Raw genomic sequence first — 25,373 nt, forward strand, 5'->3', positions numbered from 1 at the left:
GAACATTAGCAGTTCTTTTCACTTCTGCTTTCCCCTCCTCAGTGAGACACCTATGCCTTTAGGCTGTCGTGCTCTTGTTCTGTATCTCTGCACATACTACTTGTCAGTTTATTCATGCATGATTGAACTTTCTCTTCCACTCTTTTCAACACCAGCATTGCTGAAATTCTGTGCAACTTGGCAAGTTTCATTTAAGGACTTTGGTTTAAACTTAATGAAAAGGGGGTAGCAATAGTGAGAATCTTGTCCATCTGTTCAGGCTTGTTGCGGTGTGTTACAACTTTTCCAGTATAATCAGTAGAGTGCATAGTCAATCTTGCCTTTACATAACCTTAAGTACTTTTTTTTTTAGTGTTGAATGGTATGGGAAAGGCCTGGTCCAAGGCCTCCTTGAAGTCAGGGGAAAGACCCCAATCAACTTGAGTAGATTTTAAAAAAAACTAATCCCTTTGTCAAGGTAAACCTGAACAGTTTGCAGAACTGGATGGCTCAGTAATAGTAATAGTCATTCATTTTTATTGACTTCAATGTAGTCGATAATGACCAAAATTTAAGCTCATGAAATGTAGTATACTGTATACAACTTCCCCCCCCAAATCAGCCCTCCAAAACTGGGGTGCCTGTCTTTAAGCAAGGAAGCTGATTTTCTTTGCTAGAACTTCACTGCATGTAGGCAAAGAAGCATGAGTGACTGGTGCCTCCTGAATCTGGGGCGCACCCACAGAAGCCACTGATGGCCATGGCCCTGTTGGGGGGGGGGGGGGGAGGCACCAGCCCTACTGACAGCATCAGGCCCCATCAGGATGGGCATGTGCACCCCCTACCAGGTGCCTATGCACAGAAGGACAAAGACGAGTGACTGGGGACAGTTTGAGTGGCCGTGAAAGGGTTAACTCTGTTATTGTACTGATCTGCCTTCCTGTTCCTGGAAGATGCTGAGAAGCTGATAGCACCATCTTGAAAAAGCTAGCTCTAGGCCATGACTCTGGAAACTTTTTTTCCCTATATTCTGCCTTCCAAAAACATAGTACATGTCTTATTTGGTGTAGTGGCGTGGTATGTGAGAAAATGTAGTATTACGGAAAATGCTTTTGGTAGTCTTGATCCATTGGTGGTCTTGGAAGAATCGGAGCGAGATCCTGTGGCATCTCTAAACCAGTGATGGTGGTGGGTCCCAGGGAGGGTAATGACCAGAGGGTAAGTCACTCTAGATGTATGTTCAGTGCTCTTCTGCAGAAATGGGGGTTGGATACCTATAGCTTGCAGGCTGGATCTGGCCTGGGAAGAGTCTGGATCTGCCTGCAGCAGCTCAGGGAATTGATAAAACACTCCAGCCACAGTAGCAGAGGTGCAGCCCCTAGGATCCTTTTGCCTGTCACATTCAGTTTATGTACTCTGCTTGAGCAGAGCAGGCATCCCCAGGGTCCTAGTTGCCTGCCTTTTTTTCTAGGAATTTCCTTCACAGTATCTTCTGATAGCTAAGGAGGCGCTGGGGTGCCTTCTACGGTGGGGATTGGATCACAAATAGTGTCCTGTGGTGGCAACATGTTTCCAACCCTGCTGTAAAGTATCCATTCCTGCCACTGTCCAGAGATGGGCTAGTAGGCTAGACCTTTGATTGGACTCAGTATGGCACTTATGTAACTGTTTACTGAGAATTGGAAAAGAACCACCTACGTGAACACAATTGGCACTAACTAACGTCCTTGTAGGAGTCTGCGGCCAAGGAATGCAATAGACAAACAGTTACTTTCTTAATCCTAGCTGTGGCCTCACTAAAACATAGGTGAAACATAGTGATAGGTTTGGCTTATGCTCTCCAGCTTCTTGGTGCTGCAGTTATCTTCTAAAAAAAAATAAGGAACCTCAATGTCAATGTTATTCTGATGCCAAGAAAATAATTCTGATTCTTCCCCGCAATCATTTATGTTAACTTGGACAACTATATTTTATCATGCGTGTGTTTTTGGGGTTTTTTTGTTTTTTAATAAATGCAAGCCTCAACTATTGAATTGACAGTCCTATTTTTTCCCAGTTTATTCCAATGCCGGTTTTGTATGGCGTCTTTCTTTACATGGGAGTATCTTCACTAAAGGGCATCCAGGTAAGGTCTAGTTTTGTTAAATAAGCTTATATTTTTGGAGGGTGTTTTTCTATTTGCTAAGGCTACTAGAAAAATGCATTTCTTTCTGGAATAATCTTTCTAGGATCATAGTAGTTCAGGTGCTTAAGATAAAATCAAAAGATATAATTATCTGAACTCAGTTGCTTTGCATCAGATGGGGTGGGGGGGAAGTAACATACCTCTCTGATTCAAATATGAGTCACATTATAGTGTATCATCAGAATAGAAGTTAGAAACATGCCCAGTTTGGCGCACGTTCTTCCTGTAGGCATATGAATATGAAAATCCTAAAATAATGTCAATAAATGTGGACAGGTATGTTTTTAAAATCAAAAAGTAGTGACTCAAAATGAATGAACAAATGCTCATTTTCAGCTTGCAGCAAGGGAAGTGTATGTTGGATATTAGGAAGAACTTTCTCCTATTTATTTACACTTATAGCCTGTAAAATTAGGTGTTTTTCAGTGGGCATGGTATCTACTTAGTTTCTTTTTGGAAAATTCCATTAGTTGAAGGTTAATCTTCTTCCATACAGTTTTTTGACCGTATAAAATTGTTTGGAATGCCTGCCAAACATCAACCGGATTTGATTTATCTGCGTTACGTGCCACTTTGGAAGGTCCATATCTTCACAGTTGTTCAGCTCACCTGTCTGATTCTTTTATGGGTAATCAAAGCTTCTGCAGCTGCTGTTGTTTTCCCCATGATGGTAAGTTGTTTGGCTTAATACCTTAATTTTCTAAAACCATTACATCATATAGAATATTTAAGGCATGGGTGCTCAACCCCTGGCTCATGAAGCTGTGGCATCCAGCCCCAGGGAGTCCCCACATATCAGGAAATTTGGTGACGGAGAAGTAGTGGCAATTTCTACAGCCACCCATCTCATGCTGCCAGATTCCCAAGTTCTGTGCAGCCAGGTCAGGGCCAGTTCACAACCGCTTTCTCTTGTGCAGCCACATTGAGACTGAACCACATCCCCATCTCCTCCCCACCCCCTGCAGCTGGATTGGGAGCCGGGTCATGCCCATTCTCCCTGTGCAGCTGGACTGGGGGCCACGCCATGCCTCCTTCTCCACACACTGCTCATCCTGCCCATAGGGCAAAAAGGTTGAACACCACTGATTTTAAGAGTTTGTTTATAGATGGTAAGAAAGTTTTAGTAAAAATGTTTCGCTTTGGAAAACATTTTATTTTTCCTGAAAATAAGCAATGGGCTAAGTTGAATCATTGTAAATGTGATAGAAGTCTTGAGTTTTTGAGACACTTTGGCTGCATATACATGTTCAAATGAACTGGGAGAGATCTCCTAGGTTTGTTTTCTTGGTTGAAAAACTTACCTGGCAGTGCCTGAACAGACACTCAAAAACTACACCAATAAAGAGCAGAGAACTTGTAGTGTTGAGGCTGCACAACCAGGGGACCCACTCCTGCACACATCTCAGCATGTTCTGCAGGCTCACTCAGTCTCCCTAAAGATCATTGTCAGTGGTCAGCAAGAGGCAGCCCTGGATTTGCTGACCCAGACTGCTTGGTGTCAGCCTGACTGCCTGCAGCACAATGTATGATTGTGAAGGGGGTGTATTCTGCTCCCTCCTTGGTGGGACCATGTTGTTTGCTGGACTCTGCTGCTCCAGACAGGGAGTACCCTGGGATGCTGAAGAATTGTGCTGTGGTTTCTGTTAGAAGATACTTGGTCTTCCAGGAGAGACTTACAGGACAGTGATTCAGCCCTGGTTGTTTTCTGGGATAAAAAGCCTGAACATCTATACACTTGAGGCCTCTCCTGGGAGAGTAGCATCTTTCCCAGGACAAACTGAAAGTCTGTATGTGTCCTTAGTTTGTGTGGTTTAGCTGTTCTTCCTGTTGTGAAAGGGGAGAAAAAAATTGCCCTTGGTTAGAGAAACTTAATATCTGGAAATGACCTTATATTTTTGTATAAAAATATTTATTGAAGGGTTCAATTTCTGTTTCTGTTAAGGTTTTAGCATTAGTGTTCATTCGCAAACTCATGGACTTGTGTTTTACCAAACGAGAGCTTAGCTGGCTTGATGATCTTATGCCAGAAAGTAAGAAGAAGAAAGAAGATGATAAAAAGAAAAAGGAAAAAGAAGTAAGTTTAAAAAAAAAAAATGTCAAAACTAAATTAAATGAATATTTCCTGAGTTAATTGCAACAGATAGATGTCAAATTCTCATTAGCTTATAAGTTGGCAGGAGCACTAGCATGGATTTTTAAGTTAGCATTTAATTTTTTTTTTAAAAAAATCAAAGGTAATTAACATCTGAAATTCTCTAACTGAGGTGTTTAGTATAAGAACTGATATTTCTAGGATTCAAGGGGAGAAAAGGATAATTATTTAAACTCTGTTAGTAATGGGTTATGATTCAGGAAACAAGTCAAACTTAGTGCCAGAAGTAACTTCCCCATTGAATATTAATAGCTTTGGGACTCCTGCTGTTCCCTAGATCAGGGGTAGCAATTTATGACACGCATGCCACAAGTGGCACAGGCAACCTGTGTGTTGCACGTAGTAGACTGGGGAGAGGACAGGCAGCAAGCACAGTGGTAAGTTGGTGCAGGGAGCGAAGAACAGAGCATCAGATCAAGCAGGGAGGACAGGCAGCATAAAACTGAACAGGAGGGTGAGGTAAGGGAGTGGGATTAGAGTGCCAGTTGGAGAGAGTGCAGGGCTGACTTGTGGCACATCTGCCAAAAAAAGTTGGCAGCTTATGCTGTAAACGAAGAACAAAATCCTGTCCTTGCAATTAACAGAAAAGTATATTTGACTTTGGGGCTGAGATTTTACCCAGCATGTTTTTGCTGATGTTAAAGTAGTTCATTTTGCTGAATTTGCCTGTGTAACTTTTTTCTTTCTCAAAGTTTCAGCTAAACTTACCCTCTCATGTTCAGTTCCCTAACATATTTCTGTCAGGTGCTACACTGTCCTGTCTTTTGCCTAACTTCAGATGAATATGGCTAACTACATCTCTGGGCCCCTTTCCACATGTGGGTAAAGGTGCAGTGGGATCTAATGCGTGATCCACACAGTTGCGCCTCCTTTACACATGCATGGCAGGAGGTGCGATTGTGGGATCACACATTAGTTCCCATTTTATCCAATCACCAGTGCAGGGGGAGCCTGGGAGAGTGATTACAATCCCAGGCTCCTCCTGTGCCAGCTCCCACAGCTGAGAGCCCAGCAGCCAGTGTGGGCTGCAGGGTTTGCAGCAGGGGCAGTGCTGGGAATGCTGCCTCCGCAACAAGCCTCATCAGCTGTGGGGTTTGCAGCAAGAACGCTGCCCTGTAGTGGATAAAGCTCACAGCAATCACAGTATTCTCCCTGTGAGCTGTGCAGCTTATGAGGCATACAGGAAGGGGTCAGTACCAGGAACAGTGCTGCCACTGAGTCTTGTCAGCTGGGAGCTTCTCAGTTGATGGGATGGATTCAGTAATTTCATTAGTCCTATCAGTTCTTGGTTCAGGAGCTTTTCCTGCAGCATCCAATAAGGGAGGCAATTGCTAGTTGTTTGGGCTCCCAGCCATAGAGGGGCACTTAGCCATATGTTCAGTTAATGACGTGATTAGAACAAGCAGCGAAGTTAGTACACAGTTTTGTTTTGTTTTAGTTTTTTTTAAAGAACTTTGTAGCTTATTGCTTGCTTTATCATGCTATTAAATGGTTGAACGTGTAACTGGGTCAGAGCTTAAGGCATGATTAACTGATTAAGTGTAACATAGAGGGAGTCTGTATTTCAAATACATAATTAAATTCTTTTTTAAATAATAAAAATCAAAAATTCCTGCGGCTTCTCTCCATCTCTGGCTTCAATCAGTTTGCTCTTTTTTTCTGTTTGAGTAATTTTATGAATTTTGTGCATGTGATTCTCAGGAAGCAGAGCAAATGCTTCATGCAGGGGACAGTGAAAGTATGCACCTTCCATATGGAGGAGGAAATATCTTAACGATTCCTGTAAAGACTATGAAATACAGGTATTATGCAACTCCATTCAGCATTTCTACTTCTTGCTTTTAATACAAATAGAAATAATTCTGTTATTTGATGAAAGAACAAGTTTAACATAAATTTTGTGATGCAGCTAGCTGTGGGGGGGCCAAATAAGAACTGGTGTGTGCTTTCATGCTATAGAAGGGTGGATAGATGGGGGTAGGTGGGTGTGTGTCTTGTGCGTGTGCGTTAATTACATCTTAATCATTCATTCACATGACCATCTTGAACAGATCAGATGACTCAGTTTCGACCAGCTGTTCACAGGGTGAAGAAGCTGTTTTGGTTAGTTTTCAGAGTGCTTGTGTGTTGCTGTGCATGGCTAATGGTAGGAAACATTGGGTACTAGCATCAGTTGAGCCATATGTTTACCAGCCACTTTGAGTAATAAAATTGAAGTCTAACACTGTCTTTTGCATATTTTTATGTGGAAAAATATGTACACAAGAGAAATAGTTGTAAGACCATTAAACCAGAGCCATTACAATAAAAAAGTATTCTTAATAGTTTGTTTGAAGCACAATTTATTTAAATCTTGACTAAAAGAAATACCATTTATCCCTTGTTTGCAATTCTCTTGTTGTATCTAGTTTCCTTCATAAGGATGAGCAATTTTCTAGAGCTATAATGCAGATTTTCTTCCTGTTCCCAGGAAAAGTTGCATTGCATTTTATATTGAAAAAGCAAGTTTAATCTAATAGCTAACTTAAGGTATAGACAGCTAACAGATTGCACCAAGGTAAAAATGGATAGGGATATAATATACACCAGTTGCTTCATGCTAGTTCTGTGCATCTGCTCTTACCCAGTGATAATTGAAAGTTTAACTGTGGTAGCTTAGCCCTAAATGAGAGTGGAGCAAGGCTGTAACTTACTTGTTTATAGTCTTAGCCAAAACTACATGAATAAAAGGAGAACAAGACACCCATGTCCTCCATTGCTATACTATCTAAAACAATTCCACTGAAAGACTTTCTTGACATAACAGCTGTTTACTGAAACCAGACACTTTGATACCTTTCCTCTTCCCTTGCAAGGAAATCTCTTGGGCCAAGTTTTCTGCTTTTCTTGGCTAATGTCAGCAGCAACTAATGAAGTGCTGGAATTTGTCACTGTCAGAAATACCTTGCAATACAGGAGGAAGATTCTTTTTCTATATGCACCCAAATTAATAGAGAAGGATCAGGTTTTCCAGTGTTTGCAAGCAGTAAGCACACCTGGGAATTGTTGGGGCACAGGTACATCTCCACTTTTTCATTTCAGCATTGCTGGGTTACAAATTCATCTCCCAGTGCAATGAAGACCATCTTTAGGTCAACTCTGATTTGAATTATGAGATGGTGCCCTGAAGTAGTCATTTGCTAACTGGGATTTTCTCACTGCCGTCCACCATCATAATCGTTATCAGATGCTTTATCAGATGAAAGATGATCATCAAGGCTGTGTCCCCATGACCAGAGCAATTGCCATGGGGGGGGGAAAAAGCAGCAACATAAATTTGTGCCACTGCTTTTTGTCCCAGCGCATGGGTATAGTGCAAGAAAAAATGTTCTCAGTGGGGTAGGGGAGGCTGGGGCCAGCACCTGGGCCTAGTAGCCTTACCTGAGGTCCGGGGGGCCTCCCAAGGCTGCAGCAGCAGTGATCTGGGCATGCAGAGCCTGGCTCTGGCCAACCAGAGCTTGGCTTGGCTCCAGAATCCTGGCCTTGAGGACTGAAGTGAAGCTGTTCTCCAGCAACTCCTGAGCGCCATCCACAATGGTGCTGGTGCAATCAGAACCTCGAGAAAGATGTTGGGAGGCTAGCAGGTCCCTGCACGGACAGCACAGCACCCCCGGATACCCTGTTCTCCTCTACCAGCAAGGAGAGATGAATCCCCGTGATCCCAGTGCTACTTGGCTCCCGCCTCCCCCTGGAACTGAATGGGGGCTGGGGCATGGGCTGGGGGTTCCCAACTTGTTGCTGTTCTCCCTCTAGCCAAGTGCCTTGGGAGTCAGAGCGACTCTGAGGTGCAGAGGCCCCACACTAGTGCTGCTGAGCTGGATTGTGATCCCCAGCTTTGCACCTCTGGGAGCTGGCCCTGCTCTAGGATAGGTCCCTGCTCCCCAGAGCCCAGGCCTGACCCCTGTGCCCCTGCTAGCTCCCAGTGGGTGCAAAGCTGGGGATCATGCATCTGAATACATGCATTCAGATGCATGTATGGGCACCGTTTAATGCACCTGAATTTTCTGCGCAGAAAATTCAGGCTCATTTAATTGCATGTGTAGATGTGCCCACTGAAAATATTTATGCAATGGAAGGATTGTCTTACCAAGCTGAGTACCCATGTTAGGCATAAGATGTTCTATTCACTGTTTTCCATACAAAAAGGGTAAAAATACATTTTCAAATTTTCTCTTAGAAAGACGGCTTGATTTTCATTGGTTTGCACCTTGTGGAACACCTTACAGATCAGGGTAGTAGGTTTGAGAGATTGCTGAAATATACATAGAATGGACCACAAAGTGCAAGCTAGTGGAGATTTAGGCCTGGTGGACTCGAATCATTCTTCGAAAAGGACTACATTTTTGGTGGAGAAATGGACTGGATTTAGGGGAGAGAGCGGGAAAGGCAGCAGTGGCTGGACCAAGATGCTTAAGGCTTTATGCCTTTAAGCATATAACCTTGGCCAAAACTGAATGAATATCCACTTAGGGGGTCAACAAGGCACCCGTGTCCACATTCATCCTTATGAGTGTCCAAATGGAAAAAAACAGGTTTCTGCAATTCAGCTTTCAATAAAGGTCTCCTCACTTCATATCCTAGATCAGCAGAATAACTTAAATTTACAATCTATTTCTAGGTTGTGGGATTTTACAACTTCAGTCTCAAATCATTTAATAGATGCGGTTGTTTCCCTACATATTCTTCTTATCAGATTATTTCCTGGGAACAGATTAGCATAATTATGAATTTCTAAAGAAATCAGCCACTTAAAAAATGAAGTAAGCCTTCTGCTTTTTTATAATATTTAAAAGGAAAAAAATGACTTTAAGAGAGATGATTACAGGATAAGATAATTGAGAAATGAGGTATTTAATTTCTATTGTACAGTGGCATTTTAGTTGCAAGATGGCTTTAGGCTGTTTGGATGGTGGGGAAACCACCAGTGATTTTAGGTGTTTTAAATTACTGTTTAATTGTGTTGTGTGGAGTAAATTTGACCCAGTGTCATTTGTGGCTGTGTAAGAAAGCACTCCTGATGTAAATCTTGTGTTTATAAATTTTAATGCTCTTGCAAAGTATTGAGTACTAACCAAAAAGTGTGTTTGTTCTTTAGCACTGATCCCTCAGTTGTAAACATATCAGATGAAATGGCCAAAACTGCACAGTGGAAGGCCCTTGCCATGAATACTGAGAATGCCAAAGTAACCAGAGCTAACCTGAGGTAGCTATAATTACTCACTTGCACATTTTCTAACTGCAGCTTCATGTTTAGCAGCTGATGGCTATAATGATTTGTTTTCTAGAATGTATTTTATTACCTGAAATATGCATGACAGTATTTGTTTTGACATCTTGGGTTCAGGGGACACTTGACATCTGACATCCACCTCTTTGGTGACTTTCAACAAGAAGCTACACAACAACCAGTCTGAGTGCCTATAAGGGGTCCTTTTGGTTACAATATTGAAATATAGTCCTAATTTGAAAAAACTTAAAATCTGTTTACTATATAATGGCTTTCAAAGACCACTTGGGTAAAAGCTTCAATGCCTTTTCTGAAGCTGTAAGTGAAGACATTGCCCAGAACCCAGCTCCTGTTAGCTCCTCTGCTGGTGTGTATGTGGCAGGCTGTCTCTTAGGGAGAAAAATATCCCAGGATTTCCCCATTGCTGAGTAATGATGCAAAATCCCATGTGTCCTAGAATTACCGTTTTTTATAAGAAATTATGGAAATGGGCTAAGGATCAGAATCCTTTGAATGCAGCACCTCTTACAACATTTGATTTCAAGACATATACAATATGAAATTACACTACCTGAACCAGGATTCTATCAAGTCCAACTGGATCTAGACATTACAGTTGGCTTCTATAGATCCTAGAAAGTCTCAGAAGAAGGCCTTCTGGAATCTAGAGTGGTGTGATTTGGTAATCTGCACGGAGGCACCCAGCAGAGCAGTCTGGCCAAAGACACCTGGGTCAACACATTCCACATATGGAAAACTCAGAGAATTTGGAGCAGTCTCATAAGTGTTGAGCCTCAATGATTCTTTGTAAGATGATTTTTTTTTTTTCTTATTGCTTCAGGTTAGGTTTCCCCCTATACTGGACAGATGAACTCTTGGTGCCATAGCAGAAACGCTTCTCCATTTATATGCCACTGGTTTCATATTCATGGGTTCCATAACTACTTCTGTAATCCTGTGGGTTCAGTGGTCTAGTGAACCACCTAGTTTAGTTTGGCTCTACTGCCTCTCCCATCCCTGAACTGAGTAACTCGACTCTTCGGGTGGGTGTGGTAACAAAAGCAAAGCCTTACCACCAGAAAAACACCTCCTAAACAAGGAAAAGGTTGGCCTCCTGTAAGAGTCCCTTTGTCTCCACTTGGCATCAGCAGTTCTGCCTGACATTGAGCTCACATAAACAGATTAAATACACTCTCCTGTTCACCTCTGTCCTAAGGGTGGCTATATTAACACCTGCCTTCTCTCTGAATGATGCTAGAACTTGTTGAATTTATGGGTACATCCAGACGAGCATGGACAATCTGGTTCCTGTGCACAAGTAGCAATGGCGCACATTGCTCCGCAGCTACTTATCCCCGGGGAACACCCATGCCATGTGTGCTTTGGCACATAGCAAGTTACCCCAGGGGTGGTAGTGGAGTCTGGGGCCAGCACAGTGCTGACCCCAGCAGCTTTACCTGGAGACCTCCTAGGGCTGCAGCTGTAGCGATCCTGCTGTGCGGAGTCTGATTGGCAGCTGCAGTGCAGGTGGCCTGGCTCTGCTTCTCAGCAGTGCATGCTGCATGAGTGTGTACTGCTTAGTTTTTTTTTGTTTTTTGTTTCCCCCCCCACAGATCTTTGATCCCTGGATATCCTGTGGAACACATCTGCAGGGGTCAAAAAAAATCCATGGGGCGGGGGGGGAAGCTGGAGCAGTGCGCACACAGGCAGTGCGTGCCCTTTTAGTGCAGAGAACACCAGACTGTGGTATGTAGCACTGCAGACATGTTTGCAGTGCCACATACTGCACAGCTGGGCTCTTTCTGATGTGCCCATGATGACTAGGTGGCTACAGCTGTTTGGTTGTTTTATGTGCTGTCCTTCTCCCCCTTTTCCCCTCCTTCCAAAAAACCCCAAATGGACCACAGTATAATTTTAAGTAGCTTTATCTTAAATTAGTATGGCTACATGGAGGACTCGAATCAGATTTCCTTCCCCCTGTTTTAGGCTTGTTGTATGTGTTTGTGGGTTTTGTTTGGCTTTCCTGAAACTTCACTGGAGCTTTCAAATCCTTGCTTTTACCCATTCTAATTTCAGTAAGGAAATAGCTCCTGTGCTTCATTGAAGTGCAGAACAGCAAAACTAAAGTTGTTTTTTTTCCATCATGTTGGCTGTTGCTCTTGGGGAAGTAATGCTTATATACAGATGACATAAAGCATAATTAGTACGAAGAATAACTTCCAACTTTAAAAACCCTGGAACAAATAATAAATAGAAATGTCCCCCAAGTTAACTAAAATTAGATTGGGGGGACCAAGCTGTGTCTCATATGCTGTAAGTGGCATAGGCAGCCTCTGTGTGTGGTACTTTGGCAGACTGGGGAGGGAACAGGCAAGTGTGGTGGATAGGGCAGGGAGCAGAAAGTAGAGTATCAGATCCCTTAAGGAGGGTATGGGCTAATTTGTGGCACACCTGACAAAAAGGTTGACCTCCACTGACTTGGATTACAGTATTTTGTGTCTGTTTTTATAATATGGATATCTTTTTTTTTTTTACTGGCCACATCCAGTCTTTTCTTAAAAGGCATGTCACTGGAAGGTTAATAAAAATGTTATAATTACAGAATTGGAATGCATCAGAGGCACATAAGATTTTACTTGGAAACCAGCAAGCTGTAACTTCTTTTTATTTCAGGCTCGTCCTGGGTATGTGAGATTTTTATTATAAATGTATTCATATTATAAATGCATCAAATTTTGGCATGTAAACCTTGAAAAAGTTTGGCTTATTATTTGTTGACTTTTCAGGCCATTAACCTTCATCTTTGTTTTCAACAGCCCTGAGAAACCAGAAAGTGTGCAAATAAACATGGAAGGTTCATCAGGAATGAAGTATGTGGATGCTGAAACATCACTGTAGAATCAAATCAAGGGGAATTATGTACCTGTGTATTTGTATATGTATATATCAGTGTAGGATATCATATAATTGAAATGTGATTTCCATGTTTCTTTAGGAAATATCATACATTTGATTCTACAGCTGTTAGCATTGTAGAAATTATCTTTGTATAATGAGATTTTTCATACAAGAAAGATGAGTGGTGATTACACTTAAAATATTTATTATTTTTAAATAGGAATATTGATTGAAATGAATACATATTCTTTTCGGTAATCAATGCATAAAGTCAGGTCAGTTTATGCTGATAATTTCTGGTCCACATTTCTTTAGAATTTTGTAATACCTCTGTATTTATAAATTGTACTAACTTTGTTTTTAGTGTAGGCAGTGACTTGGGTTTTTGCAGGGGTAAAACACCAAGTTTCTCCGGTTCCGTAGAACAAATGTTAATGTGCCGTTACATCAACTACCGTGTGTTGAATTTTCTCTGGTACATGTTGATGTTTGTTTGTTTTTCCTGAATTCTGTCATTCATATTCATGGCAGTGGCCTTTTAACTATAAATCAGTAGGTGATTGTCCTTTAAAAAAAATTACATCTCTTCATTCTGTTTCTCATTCCCCTTCACCTCCACTTTTTAAAATCTATTCTTAATATTCCCTTACTAATCAATAGCAATCCAGGTGCTGTAGGTTTAATCCCACACCAGTATTTGCCATTTCTGGAAAATCCATGTTTAAACCATGTAAAGTGGACTTCTAAACGCATTTGGTTTGGTTGATGATAATGTATATCTATTGTTTATAGCATAGTCTCAAACTCTTTTGAGATTTGTTTTCTTCTCCCTTTGCATGCATATACTTTCCATTGACCCTAGGGGAAGGACCCACATGCTCAGAGAGAGAATACTTTAGAGAATCTTTAAAGCATTTCATGTTCCCATCAGAATGTCTTTTTCTTGCTTGACTTTTTAATTAGAGTACTTGACAAAATTAGGAACAATCGGTTATAATTCTGAAATGGGTTTATAATCAGTATTATTGTATGGATTTCAAATGACTTTGGGTTTTGTGTTTACAGTAAGATCCTTTCCATTGTAAAGGGCATATTTGATAGCATACTAACTTTAATTTTAAAAAAAAAAGGTTTTATTTATTTTAATTGGTATGAATCTTAAATGCTGTAAAACAAATTTAAATAAGTAAATATTCATTTAATAATGAGAAGGCATTAGTTATTGTATTGGTACTTTCAAGCTCTGATGCATGCTGGTATCTGAGTGAATAGTATGATTTTACTAAAGTTCAAGATCTTGACTATTTGCCTGCTATTTCTTTTCTTTGTTGATATCCGTTGCCTTACTTTTCATTTCCCAAAATGAGCTCTCTGAAGTCTGAGCTGCTAACAGCATATTTTGGGTCAATAACAATAGTTTAAAATATAAATGACATTTAAAATAAGATGGTATTATGTGAGCTAATTCTATTTCTGAGGAAGTGTAATGAGTTTTACCTTTCACTTAATGGTAAAAATCACTAACTTCAAAGAGAACAAAGTTAGGCCAAGGCTAAGCACTTTTGAAGACAACACTGAAAATGGAACTGGGTGCTGACCCACCAGGTGTTTTGGAAAGAAGATAACATTACAACAGAAATAAAACAATTGTTAGGTGTGAGTGGAAATACTGAAAGTGGCATTAAAGTTAAACTTGAACTGTAATCATACTATGGTAAAATTGGTGCTGCTGTAGGTTAGGCTGTATTTCAGGAAAATTAAGTTTTTGGAAGTAAATAGTAGTACAGAACAGTATGAGGAATGCTATGTAAACTGACAGAGTAACAATGACTGAAGTCGATGAGAAATGAGATCTGACTAATACAGAATTGGGAAAGTTGTGGATGTTTTCCATGGGCGTTTGAATAGTTTGTGCCTTACTTGAGCAGGTGCTCCTTCCAAAAAAAACAAAAACAAAACAAAACTCCAGACTAAACAACAACATCTGGCTGAAACTAAATATCTGAATTGCTGTGGGTTTTTTCTTCAAAATTTTCCTCCACTTCTGTAAATAGTGAAGTACAAGTCTGTAAGATTGGCATTTATCATTAGGTAGCCTCTTTTGCTTATGAAGGAAAAAAAAGAATACTTCTGGTAGTTTACGTAGCAGTTTCCACAGTGCTTTTTTACTTACTGGTCTTCCTTTACCATCTGACTCTTCCATACTGACAGCTGTATATTTCCAGACACCCAAACTGATGATAGATTTTGACACATTTAACCCTTTGATGCCGGAGTTTAGGGTTCCATGACATTAAGCATTCTAAAACTGGCTTCTAGTGCCAAAGGGTTAATGTTTTGGCCACTCTTGCAGAAAGTGAATATTTTTCTATTTAAGGGTGTGTTTAACCTCTTAATCGCAGTATTCCTTTAACTGTTTAATTATGTAAATGTTAATCGGTGCCAGAAATGCCATGACTTGTGAAGCAGTTTACATTGACCTTATGTTTCAATGTTCTGGTTAATAACACTTCTTTTAACTTCTTCATTAGACTAGGACCCTGATATTAAGTGCATAAAACCCCAGTGGCAACTTGCATTTAAGTAGTTTTCTGCTTTATTTTGTTTTATATAAATGTTTCCTTCTCTGCTTAAAAAAAAAATCATGCATAGTATTAAAGCAAAACAGTGAAGGATACAGTTTACTGTGTATAGGTATAAATGTTGCCTTAATAGGTGTTAACAAGCATTGATAATTATGGTGCGCTGATTTACCTTTGGGGTGAAACCTAAGAAAATTAAGTCAATATATTTCTCATTCCAACAGTAGAATACAATAAACAGCCCTGCACTTTTTTAGAGGCCTCGTTGTCAGGGATGGAGTTAGTGCTACTGTGTATCTGGCTTGCAGAGCCACCTCAGGAAGTCCCTCTTTTGGTCCTTTTTTAATTTATTTATAAAGATGTATGTTTACATAAAATAAGGTTCTTAATTTTGACCACTCAATTTAAATATCACCTGAAAGGTTTAATTTACAAAGCACTGTCACTACTTTTAAATATATTCCTTTACAAAAACTCATCCTTTTTAGTATTTTTCCTATACATATTTTTATTTCTGTTTTACGTGCCCATGTTTATGACACTGCCCTCCTTATTTTAATTTGCAGCTGTTACATATAATTATTTAATGAAAAATCCAGAAACAGATTGCCAAGTTTATCACAACAAAATCTGTAGGGAAGAATTTGATACGCTAGTGAGTTTTGTTCCCCCTCCCCCCCCGCCAGTTGTTCGTTTTTTGGGGGTTTTTTTCTTATTTAAACTTTCCCATTATTTTAATTTACTTCACATACATCTGTCTGTATACAATAGTTTTATAACTTGTGCCCTTTGCAAAGGCAGGTTCAAAATGCTGTAAAATATAACTGTAACAAATGTGTAATGTAACAGAGCCTGCACAATTTTAGAGGGTGTATTGTATATAAGTTCTGTAAATGTGCAAAATAATTTAATTGGCTCATAGTGTTTTAAATTCACAAATTTTAGGTTTTGTAGGCCATAACACCATGTATTGATTCTAATTTCCTCTTATTCCATGATTTGCAATGTTTTAGTCATGTAGGTCGCATCAATTTTTATAGGACAGTACAAATTGTGTGTGAAAGTGTTTTCTGTTTATACCAACAATAATTTATTTTATAGAGAATATACTTAGGACTAAAGGCCCACAGCTTTGACTCTATGTAAAAGTAGTGCTCTAAATACAAAAACGTTTCCTAGTGATTTTTTTTTTAAAAAGATAAATCAATTTTATTTTGTAACTTTTTAGCAAAATTGTCAACTACAGGAAGAGTTTTTAGTTAGTATTTATAGTAACCTAACTTTTTCTTCCATATTGAATTTAGTACATATTGGCATTGATTTGGAATAATGTGTTTTGAATATCAGGGTTTTTTTTAAATGATGACACATTGATAAGAGAAGACATGTCATTTTGTAACTTTCCTTTACCTTCCTGATGCATTGTCTTTGTGCAAGCATGTCTTCCGATTTTGTTAAGTATATTTAAACTGAACAAAAAAAAATTAGTTTTAATATTCATTATCAAATATCACTGGAGATATGACACTCACAGTCCAGTTTTTTTATGACTGCTTTTCTAATTACAGGTGATGTTTTGTTGTTTTATAATATAATCCAAAACTAGTTCTATATTATTCCAATGTGGAAACCAATATTGAATTCATCTAAAGGAACATTTTATTTTTCTCTGACATGTCTCATGCGAAAGATCCTCCAGCCTTTGTAATTTGTTTTAATTACCAGTAGAATAAATTTTCTTTTTGTAATGTTTCAAAAAGTTGACAAAAGCAATAAAAATCTACTGAACTATATTGTATTCTTTTAATTTTTGCTTCCATGTCACCATATAGCTTTTCTTACAGGCAGAATTTAGTTGTGGCACAGGTAGACTTGTCGCACATGGGCTACAGACTTGAGAGCTCATCTCTTGCACCTGCCACTACATGTAGCAATAGGTAACTTTTTGCAAAAATAGATGTATTTGCTAATCACAACTGGGTTATGTGTTTGGGGGGGGAGTGCCAGAATGTCCATCTGGGTTAATGAAGAAAGGTCCTTTTCACGTTTGTACATGAGTGTGTGTGACTAGACAGGGGCGCACCTGTAACGTTATGGAAACGTAGAGAACGTTTCTGCGGCCCCACTTTTAGTGTTACCCCTTTAGGAGCCCTGAGGTGGATCAACCAGGAGGCAGAGCGGGGCTGCCTTACGCACTGACTGGTTCAGAGAGGCAGGAGCTGGCATCGGGGAAACCTGCCTGTCCCAAGCACCTTGTCTCCGTTGCTCCAGCACGAGGGCTGGTTGCTGCCGGTCTGGAGGCACCGGGTTCAGCCTCGCGGCCTGCGACTGGGGCAGCCCGATGGGAGGGGGAGGAGCCTCGCGGGTCTGCGGCCCCGCCCCCTCCGTCCTGTGCTGCCCTTGGCCCTGCCTACTCCCGGGCTTGAGCTTTCCGGCCAATCAGAGCAGCCGGCTCCAGCCTCGTCCCCGCAGCGGTCGAGGAGCGTTCCCCGCCGCCATGGCAACCGCAGTGGCGTTAGTGGTGTCCAGGGCTCCCGGCACCCTCCAGCACGGGGCTTGGCGATTGGACGAGGAGCCCGGGGTTCGCCAAAACGGCGCGTCCCGATTGGGCTGTTCGCACTGACTGTTGTAAAGAGGGGGAAAAAAAGGTCTGGGGGTGGCGGCGCGGAGGATCCGCGGCTGGATCCGAAGCTGGCGCGGAGGCTCCGGAGCCCGACTGGCGCGGACAGTGAGCAGGGGCTGCCGCCTGGCGCGGGTTGGGGATACAGCGGGGGGCGGGGCCGCGGCCGCGGCGGTGCTGGACCGGGTGAGACGTTTTCCCACTCGGCAGGGCCCGGGCTGGGTGGCTGCGTTTCTGTGGAAGCCGGGAACAAGCGTATCGTCATTTGCAACGAGTTCGGAAACAAACCGATCTGAGGGGCTGGAGGGTGCGGGGCTGAAGAGCAGCGTTTGTCGCCCCGCGCCGTACCGCGCGTCGCAACCCACAAGTGGGTGGCAAGAACCTATGAAAGGGTCGCGAATAAACTTTCAAAATAGAGAAAACAGTGGTTTTTCCCTTGCAGGCTGGATGGCTGCCAGCCTACGAGGGGCTTCTTGGGGCCCCCCACGCTCGGACACAGCGGCGGGGGGCGGGGCAGCAGATCTGGAGTGAGGGGCACTGGGTCGGGACTGGCCATCGGTGGTTACAGGTGGGCCCTGGTATAAAAACCGTTGAGATCTGCTGCTGTAGAGCAAAGGTGAGCTCGAGTGGCGGAGTATCAAGACCCCGAAGAAGAAGAGAGGCTTGTTAACCCCTCTGGGATGATGCGTCCAGAAGGGATGGGGGGGGGAGATGACAATGAGTCGGCTATGAAGACAAGTCACTCCCTCAGCACTGCCTGGCTAGAAATGCTGCTGCCGCCCCTGCCAGGAACCGCGTTTTCAACTTTGGGCGGAGCAGGAAAGCACACCACCAATTCCCTGCACTCCCCTATTTCCTCCCCCAGCCACCCCTGCTTCTTTTGTTTCTTGCATTATTTTTAAATACAAGCTATGTACTTGGATGGTCTGCTATATCCAGCATGGAAAGCATTTTTATTTTACTAATGAAAACTATTTTAAAATGCTGGGGTTTGGGGTTTTTTTTGTTTGTTTTGTGCTGATTCCTATATTGCAGCAGAGAACTCCCGCACTGTGGTAGGTGCCTAGCAACTCCTTCCTATCCGGTTTTTTGCTTGTCTGTAGAAGCCAGCAAAAAAAAGAAAAAAAAGAAATCATAGGAAAACCAACATTTAACAGTTACAATATTTACAAAAATATTGTAAACAGCATTAGGAATCCTACAAGTAACTTCCGTGGCACCTATGACACTAGTAGGTGTGGTGTTCCTTATAGATTTCCCCTTGTGTTATGTACATGTAAATGTAAGGTTTCAACTTAATTTATACTTCTGTGCTTTTGGATGCACATACCTAATCCCATGCCCTCTGATCTTTAGAGATTTTTTTTTTCAGTCTTCATCAGATGACACGCATTACGTATTATAGTCACCAGGGCTCCCTTGAGATGGGAAAAGAATGGAGATGCTGCCATCATTTTCAAACTGCTTTTTTTTAGCATTCAGTCTGTGCCTTCTACAGCTAACAGCAGTTTGGCCCTTTGGTTAACAGTTGACTGGACTTTAGCTGCTGGATAACTAGAAATCTGTAGCATGTGTCCAAAACGGTACAGGTATTGGGGCCCTGCTTTCCTAGCAGACCTTTATGTCATTCATTATGCCAAATGAATAGTGAATGGCTGGCCTTGTGGGTCAAGTCAGGCCCATGGAGCTCCCACCTCAACCCCCACATACTGAATCTAGTGTGCTTGTCACTTCCTTTCACTGTTCTGGAGCTGAATTTGTACATGGCCAGTCTGAGACTTGCACCGCATGTGGCACACACCCTGGACCAGCTCAACCTTGACAGGTTGCAACGGTGGGCGGATGAGAATAGGATGGGGTTTAACACTGATAAGTGCAAGGTGTTGCACATGGGGAGGAAGAACCGGCACCACACTTACAGGTTGGGGAACTCTCCTCTTGCCAGCACGGAGGCGGAAAAGGATCTTGGAGTCGTCATTGACTCCACGATGAACATGGGCCGGCAGTGTGGGGAGGCAGTCAAGAAGGCCAATCGTACCCTATCATGCATCCACAGATGCATCTCGAGCAGGTCCAGGGAGGTGATCCTCCCCCTCTATGCGGCACTGGTCAGGCCGCAGCTGGAGTACTGCGTCCAGTTCTGGGCGCCACACTTCAAGAGGGACGTGGACAATATGGAAAGAGTTCAGAGGAGGGCCACTCGTATGATCAGGGGTCAGCAGGGCAGGCCTTATGAGGATAGGCTACGGGACCTGAACCTGTTTAGCCTCCACAAGAGAAGGCTAAGGGGGGACCTTGTGGCCTGCTACAAACTGGTCAGGGGGGATCAGCAGGTATTGGGGGAGTCCCTGTTCCCCCGTGCACTGCCAGGAGTGACCAGGAATAACGGTCACAAACTGGCGGAGGGTAAGTTTAGATTAGATATTAGGAGGCGCTACTTCACAGTCAGGGTGGCTAGGGCCTGGAACCAGCTTCCAGGGGAAGTGGTGCAGGCTCCTAGCCTGGGGATTTTTAAAAGGAAGTTAGATGAGCACCTTGCCGGGGTCATCTGACCCCGGTGCTCTTTCCTGCTAAGGCAGGGGGTCGGACTAGATGATCTACCTAGGTCCCTTCCGACTCTAGCTACTATGAAACTATGAAACTATAGGGTGCTGCATACAGTGCAGTCCCAGACCAGCTGGATCAGATGCTGGGTGTGGCATAGGTCCTGGTGTGGGCCCGGGGCAGGTGCTGCACAGGGCAGGGACTTAGGGCTGGTCCAGCATGCGCTACGTGCAGCTGCATCAATTGTGGGTCCAGTGGCAGTACCAGGGGCCAGATGATAGGGCTCCACAGACCAGACCTGGCTCATGGACCAGATCTTTTGACACCACTGTCTTAAACAAAGTCAAATGCTACTATAAGAAGCATATGGATCACACAGAGCCTCCTGGTATGTGCTGACTCCCCTCAATGTATTGCCAGAGTTCACCTATCCATAAACTGGATAAAAAGCTAGAATTGTACTTAGAGCTGAGTTTGCATTTATTTTAATAGATTTATCATTTATGAAGACCCCAACTTGCTGTTGTCAAGTGAAGCACACAATTTTGAAATTGATTCTTGTCACATCACTTAGTTCCTTTAAAACAGGGGTGGGCAATTATTTGGGTCTGAGGGCCATATAGGGAGTTTTTTTGATGAGCCATTGTGGGCCGGTCAACACCTCAGCCTTCCTCCCTTCCCCCCTGCAACAACTCACCAAAACTCCCTATGGGGCTTGGTGGGTGGGGAGCACTGTTTAGGAGCTGAACTGGTGTGATTTGCTCCCTGCATGCCCTGCCTTGTGCGGGGGTGGGGAGGGGTGTATGGAGGGGGCATGTGCACATGTGGGGGCAGGGGGACTGCCTGGGAGCTAGCCGGAGGGAGGCAGGGGGTCATATGGAGGTGTGTGGAGGTGGGGTGCTCATGGGGGCATGGGCTGCCTGGGAACTGAGCTGGGGAGTGAGGGGGCGGAGGGCGGCACATGCTGCAGAGCTTGCCAGGTTGGCGGCTGCCCCCACACTGCTCCACATGGAGCCGAGCCCTGCCCAGGGTAGATTGTGCCATTCTCCTGCCCAAACCCTCTGGCCCTGGCCCAGGCCACAGCCAGTACACAGCTTCTGGTGGGGCTGTTCAAAGTGCAGCTATAGCTTGTCAGGCTCACATTGTCACTGGGAGGTGAGGGGAGCACAGCAATACCCAGCCAGCTGCAGCCCCGCCAGGAATAGCCCCGCTGAAAGCTGCACGCTGGCCGGGGCCCAGGCCAGTAGGGCTGTTCTGTTCCCATTGCCTCCAACTGCAGCTGCGGCTGCTCCTGCCCCTGCTGCACTGCTGCTCTGGGTGGTGGGAAGTTTCTGCTGTGCAGCTCCTGCCCAATGCCTGCAGCCCTGGCTCCAGGCCTCTACACCTGCTCCGCCTGCCCACATGTGTCTACTTCTTGTGCCGGAAAGGCAGAGCAGGTAGAAGGCAGCTGGGAGCTAGAGCCAGAGCTCCATGTGCTGGGCAGGGGAGCCACCTGGCTATAGTTACCTGCCCACCCTCCCAGAGCTGCACGGCAAGAGGAGGAGCTACAGCTGGAGGCAAAGGGAGCAGAACAGCCCCATGGTCCAGGCCCCAGCCAGCATCCACATTCTGGTGAGGCTATTCCAAGTGTAGCTGCAGCCAGCCAGGTGCTGCTGTGCTCCTTTCACCTCTAGTGGCAGCTCCTCCTCTCACTCCTGCCCCTTTGGCGGGGAAGCTTCAGCTTGGTGGCTGCCACTGGAGTTGAGGGGAGCAGAGGAGCATCCTGTTGGCTGCGGCTATACTGGAAACAGCCCCACCAGAAGCAGTGTGCTAGTTGGAGCTTGGACCGGTGGGAGCAGGTGGGGCTTGGCCCTCCGGGGAGCACTGTGAGGGTAGCCACAGGCTGGATCCAATCATTTGGCAGGCTGGATCTGGCCCACGGGCTGTATTTTACCCACTCCTACTTTAAAACATCATAGTGTCTTCCTTTTTCCCTGTAAAATTTGGCCAGTGAAAATCAGTTGCATCAATTTCACTCAGTTTTATAATTCAGTCTCTTTCAGATTCTTAGGACTGCACTGTTTAGGTTTCAAACATTTCAGAAAATATGTTGATGGGGGGAAGGGGCAGTTTACATTAGAAATAGCTCTACTTTTTAAATTCTATTTTTACACTTTTTATACAGTCCTGTGTTGCATTATATAACCAGTTTGTGATAACCCTAATGACTCTGAGTAGTACCTTATTTTGTAAATTGTCCTTCCGACTTCCATCGGATCACCTATAGGGTTAGGAATTTATGGTAAGGGTTTCATAATCAGGTCTTTAAATTGTTGGTGTTCCTTTAGGCTGCTGGTTCATAGCCTGTGATTCACAGACCGCATGTTGCCCACAAGACATTCTGCTTGCAACCATAGGAATTTAAAAAGTTAAAACAGAGCTTGACAAGGGGTGCATCTAGACGAGATGCTGACTGTGCAGTAGCCGAATATTACTCCACAGTAGCATGTCATAGCGCTACTGCACAGTAGCATATTATCACTGTTAATGTTAGGCTACCGCACAGTAGCATCACTTAAAAGACATTTGCCAGTGCTACTGCACAGTGACTCCAGTTACTGCATATTTATTTAGTACTAGCCTATGCAAGTACGAAATAAATGCGCACCACTGCTCACTAGCATCTCGTATAGACACATCCAGGGAGAGCAGAGTATGATGTTGCCCATAGTGCATTTGTTCAGTATAATGACTCACTATAATTGCTCATTAGCCAGTGCAGGTTGGCAACCACTGCATTGGGCAGTGTACGCTAATATTTCAAGTAATCAGCTTTGGGCCCCCGTAGAATCGTTTTACTGTTTCCTCTCTGTCCATTTTATTAAACTTTTGAATTGCAACCTTCTTTGTAAATCAGCATCCCCAAAGCGTGGATGTTGCCGGGAGGGAGCAAGAAATGTTCCTAGGTGGGATGTGTGTGAATGACAGCCACTGGTTGTCCCGATAACCCTGCTGCTTGGTTGCTGCTGGGGAAGTAACAGTGGTGATGAAGTAGTGGGGCATTAGGGTAGCTGACTATGCTAATGTGGGGCATAAACCCACAAGTTTTGGGAAATGCTGTTATAAACGGTACAGCTTCCTGGGAGTTGAACATTATTACAAGCATCTAATTCAGTTATAAAAGGGGAATACAGGGTGAGCTGAGTTTGAAAGTCAAGTGTGATTTTGTGGATTTTTTTTTTCAAACCCTAATATTAAACAGAAGCACTTACTTCTTTTAAAATGAGGGTTTCGAGTGAGAAGGGGATTTAAGGTGCCCTTGTACCATTTTGGCAAATAGTAACACATTACTAGTGAATGGAAAACAAAACTTGGGACTAACTAGTCTATATTTGTTTTGCCAAGCTGAATAGAGTGTAAATAAAAAAACCCCCAAGCAACTGGTCTGATGCAAATTAAATCCTTTCTTACTCTTTATCTTAATCTTAAAACACAAAAAACATTTTTAAAAAAACCATAGAGTCGCATTGAAAAGAAGAAATGCATTGCTAGTAGTACCTATTATCATGTAGCCCCAGAGCCCTACTATCCTACTACTTGTCTCAAGGTATATACCAAGGTTTGCCCTGGGATAGCTCTTAATCCTCTGAAGCCTCTGCTCACCTGCCCTTATTCCAGACTCCATAGTTGCAGCAGAGGAATCTCTGCCAGCTCCATGTATCTTTCCCTTGGGTTATAAAATAATTTTAGGTCCCCCTTTCCATAGAACAGAGTAGCTTGGACTATCATGCATCTTGAGGTCAATCTTTACCATAGGCAATTAGTAGGGAGACTATACAATTTACTATATAGGAGAAAAGTTATACAGGAAAAACTGACCATATCACTTGAAGACAGAACAAAAAGACAATGAAAGTTTCTTCCCTTCTCATTTGGCTATGACCGAGCCCCTCTGAGAGTCCTGCTAGATTTCCAGAGACCAACCTTCCTGCTGATCTTGCCAGCCGTGACTGCTGGGGACCTGGATTGTCTCAAAGTCAAAGGCCCTGAACCCCGAAAATACTCCCAAGCCAGCCACCTCTCTCCCCCCCGCAATCAATATTGTTCTAATTGCTCATGAGTTCCAGAAATTCTAGAGGGCGGTCTAGAAATTCATTTCCTCCCTGGGGTATCTGGAATTTCTCTAGCTAATGATCCATTTCTCTTTAGGAAGTCTGAAAATCACAGAATTAAACCATGTCCAGAATCATTCTGGTTATTATAAAGGATTGCCTTCCTTTCAGAATTGAGATTGAAGAGCCTTCCATCCATTTGGTATTCAATCTGGGATGAGCATGCCCCCTACCTCAATAGCCACCTCTCTGAGAGCGACCATTGATGAGGAGATCCGACACAGGATCTGGGTGCACAAGCACCTCCTTTGTAAAATTGCTTTGGGGTGGCTTTATTACAATCTCCAAAAATACACTAAGATCTAGTTGTACAATGCAGTAATCATCTCCGTCTTCCCCTAAGGATGTGAAATGTGGGTCACTTACTGTTGTCATTTCAAGAACCTGGAGAGGGATCACCAATGATGCCTCTGGAAAATTCTCCACATCAAATGGGAAGATTGCTGTACAAATGTCATCATTCTTGCTGGAGCCAGTGTTGCCAACATTGAGTAAGCAATCCTTAAGTGCTAACTTTGCTGGATTGGACATTGTGTGAGTATGCCTGACTCTTGACTCCCAAAGCAAGTTCTCCACTCCAAGCTTAGTAACAAGCAATCTCTTGGGGGCCACAGGAAAAGCTACAAGGACACATTGAAGGCATACCTCAAGAAATTGGATGCTGACAGCTGGGAGGAGTTGGCTGCCGACCAACTCCAATGGTGCTGTAACCTCAACCAAGCAGCACTTGGTTCATGAGAGCATTTTGCCCTCAAAGCAGAGAAGAGAGAGAGGAGGAAGGAAAAAGAGAGAAATCTTGGCTTTTGGCATACTCTGCCCTGTGGAAAGACCTGCAGCTTCAGTGGATGGGTGTGTGGCTCAAAGATTGGACTCTTAAGTCACTTCTAGACCCATCAATGATCCATGGTAGAGATCATCCTCAAATCAAGAGATTGCCACTGTCAATGAAAAAGTCACATAAATGAATATAGCATAATACTGGCTTTTCAATGAGAT

At 43.2% G+C, this 25,373-nt stretch overlaps 2 protein-coding genes across 5 annotated transcripts in view; both read left to right on the forward strand.

The window, feature by feature from the left end:
- SLC4A7 (solute carrier family 4 member 7) overlaps window positions 1-16,855 on the forward strand; it is a 152,172-nt gene extending 135,317 nt beyond the window's left edge. For all 4 annotated transcript variants that reach the window (XM_090046492.1, XM_090046495.1, XM_090046493.1 and 1 more), the window contains 6 exons: window positions 2,036-2,104; window positions 2,661-2,834; window positions 4,107-4,238; window positions 6,018-6,118; window positions 9,451-9,558; window positions 12,399-16,855. In XM_090046492.1, coding sequence (XP_089902618.1) covers window positions 2,036-2,104; window positions 2,661-2,834; window positions 4,107-4,238; window positions 6,018-6,118; window positions 9,451-9,558; window positions 12,399-12,480 — 666 coding nt within the window. In that variant the 3' untranslated portion in view covers window positions 12,481-16,855. The remainder of the gene's footprint in view (window positions 1-2,035; window positions 2,105-2,660; window positions 2,835-4,106; window positions 4,239-6,017; window positions 6,119-9,450; window positions 9,559-12,398) is intronic.
- Window positions 16,856-17,536: 681 nt separating this feature from the next.
- NEK10 (NIMA related kinase 10) overlaps window positions 17,537-25,373 on the forward strand; it is a 200,727-nt gene continuing 192,890 nt past the window's right edge. The window contains exon 1 of the mRNA XM_090046496.1: window positions 17,537-17,790. The gene's annotated coding sequence lies outside the window, so the exon portion shown is untranslated. The remainder of the gene's footprint in view (window positions 17,791-25,373) is intronic.

The sequence above is a fragment of the Crocodylus siamensis genome, chromosome 5 (assembly GCF_052110815.1).
Source record: "Crocodylus siamensis isolate JL-2025a chromosome 5, ASM5211081v1, whole genome shotgun sequence".
NCBI classification, from domain to species: Eukaryota; Metazoa; Chordata; order Crocodylia; family Crocodylidae; genus Crocodylus; species Crocodylus siamensis.